The 1,185-nt window shown below is 39.7% G+C and overlaps 1 protein-coding gene across 1 annotated transcript in view; it reads left to right on the top strand.

Annotated features, from left to right (window-relative positions):
• Positions 1-361: 361 nt before the first annotated feature.
• The window catches only part of LOC119587427, a gene marked incomplete in the record, with an annotated part of 5,788 nt that continues 4,964 nt past the window's right edge, over positions 362-1,185 (top strand). Inside the window, 2 exon segments of the mRNA XM_037936157.1 lie at positions 362-590; positions 702-889. Of these exon segments, the coding sequence (XP_037792085.1) occupies positions 481-590; positions 702-889 (298 nt within the window).

The following is a 1,185-nucleotide window of genomic DNA, read 5'->3' as shown; positions in this document are numbered from 1 at the left end:
TCATCTAGTATATCAACTTCAATTTTTAAATTTAATCAGGGTTATCATCGTTAGCAATGATAACCTATGATCGGACCATGGAATGTATTTCACCGTTACATTTTGTTATACAGTCCTAGCATGATTTACTCTCGCCATGTTTCTAAAAATTAAGGGCACATTTTCCATAGGAAACGTAACCCTCATCCTATATTCGAGAAACAACATGCATAAACTTTTACCCTAGAATTAAGGAAAAGGTACATCTCTACATCCTGAAACGTGTATTTGACGATTTCGCGCATATGTTTGTGTTGCAGGAGGTTCCCTGAATATATGTCTTATCAGTGTCACGACGAATTTGAGAGTCCGCAAGTCTGTTCTTCTGATAAGCTGATAAACCCTCTCGATTGTCGATGCACACTGACCCAGATGGCATTAGCACGACCACCTCTTCGGCAATAGGTCATACTGTGAGAGGGACCAGGAAGAACTGCAGTCATGTGCTGTTTTCCTTGCTGTTGCTGCTGCAAATGTTGCTGCGACCCTCATAAGCTCACCTACATATCTGCAATCATCACAGGCGTGAGTATTAACTGGGTAGTTGGGTTGTAATTGCTTGTTATTGGAATTATTAACGACCACGTGCTTTCGACTACCTGTAACATGTCTGCTTTCCCACATCATGCTTCCATTAATTTCTGCTTTGTTATAAACCGTAGTTTTAAAAATCGTCCGGAAGAGACGTTAACTGTTCAAAGAACTACCGCAGGGTTTCTGTATAGCGTCCATTACATCGTAATAAATGTATCTCTGTGGCTTAAGATAGTAATACTTCATTCTTTCATTTACATTCAGCTTCGAGTTTATTGGCAGACATCGAAGCTTCTCCTGAAGCGCTTAGTATGGGGTATTTTTTCTTTCTTTATCTCTATCACTTAAAATCATCACTTCTGAAATTCGGACTAACTTTAAAGCACTTACAATTTACTATATGCAACGAAAAACAGCAAAGCCGTGTAAAATGGGGTTGGCAGGTGAAGCCTCTTTCTCCTTCACCTTATCGCTGACAAAGACTTGCTTGTTGTCGATATCTCTCTTATCTAAACAAGAGTGTCTTTCCTTCTGCCTTTTCCCTAAACCCAAACATTAGATATGGGCTGTAGCACACTGGTTTTCTTTCAATTATTAATATGCCACGCAGCC

Source organism: Penaeus monodon, chromosome 22 (assembly GCF_015228065.2).
Source record: "Penaeus monodon isolate SGIC_2016 chromosome 22, NSTDA_Pmon_1, whole genome shotgun sequence".
Lineage (NCBI taxonomy): Eukaryota > Metazoa > Arthropoda > Malacostraca > Decapoda > Penaeidae > Penaeus > Penaeus monodon.
This window is presented reverse-complemented; position numbering and strand designations above follow the sequence as displayed.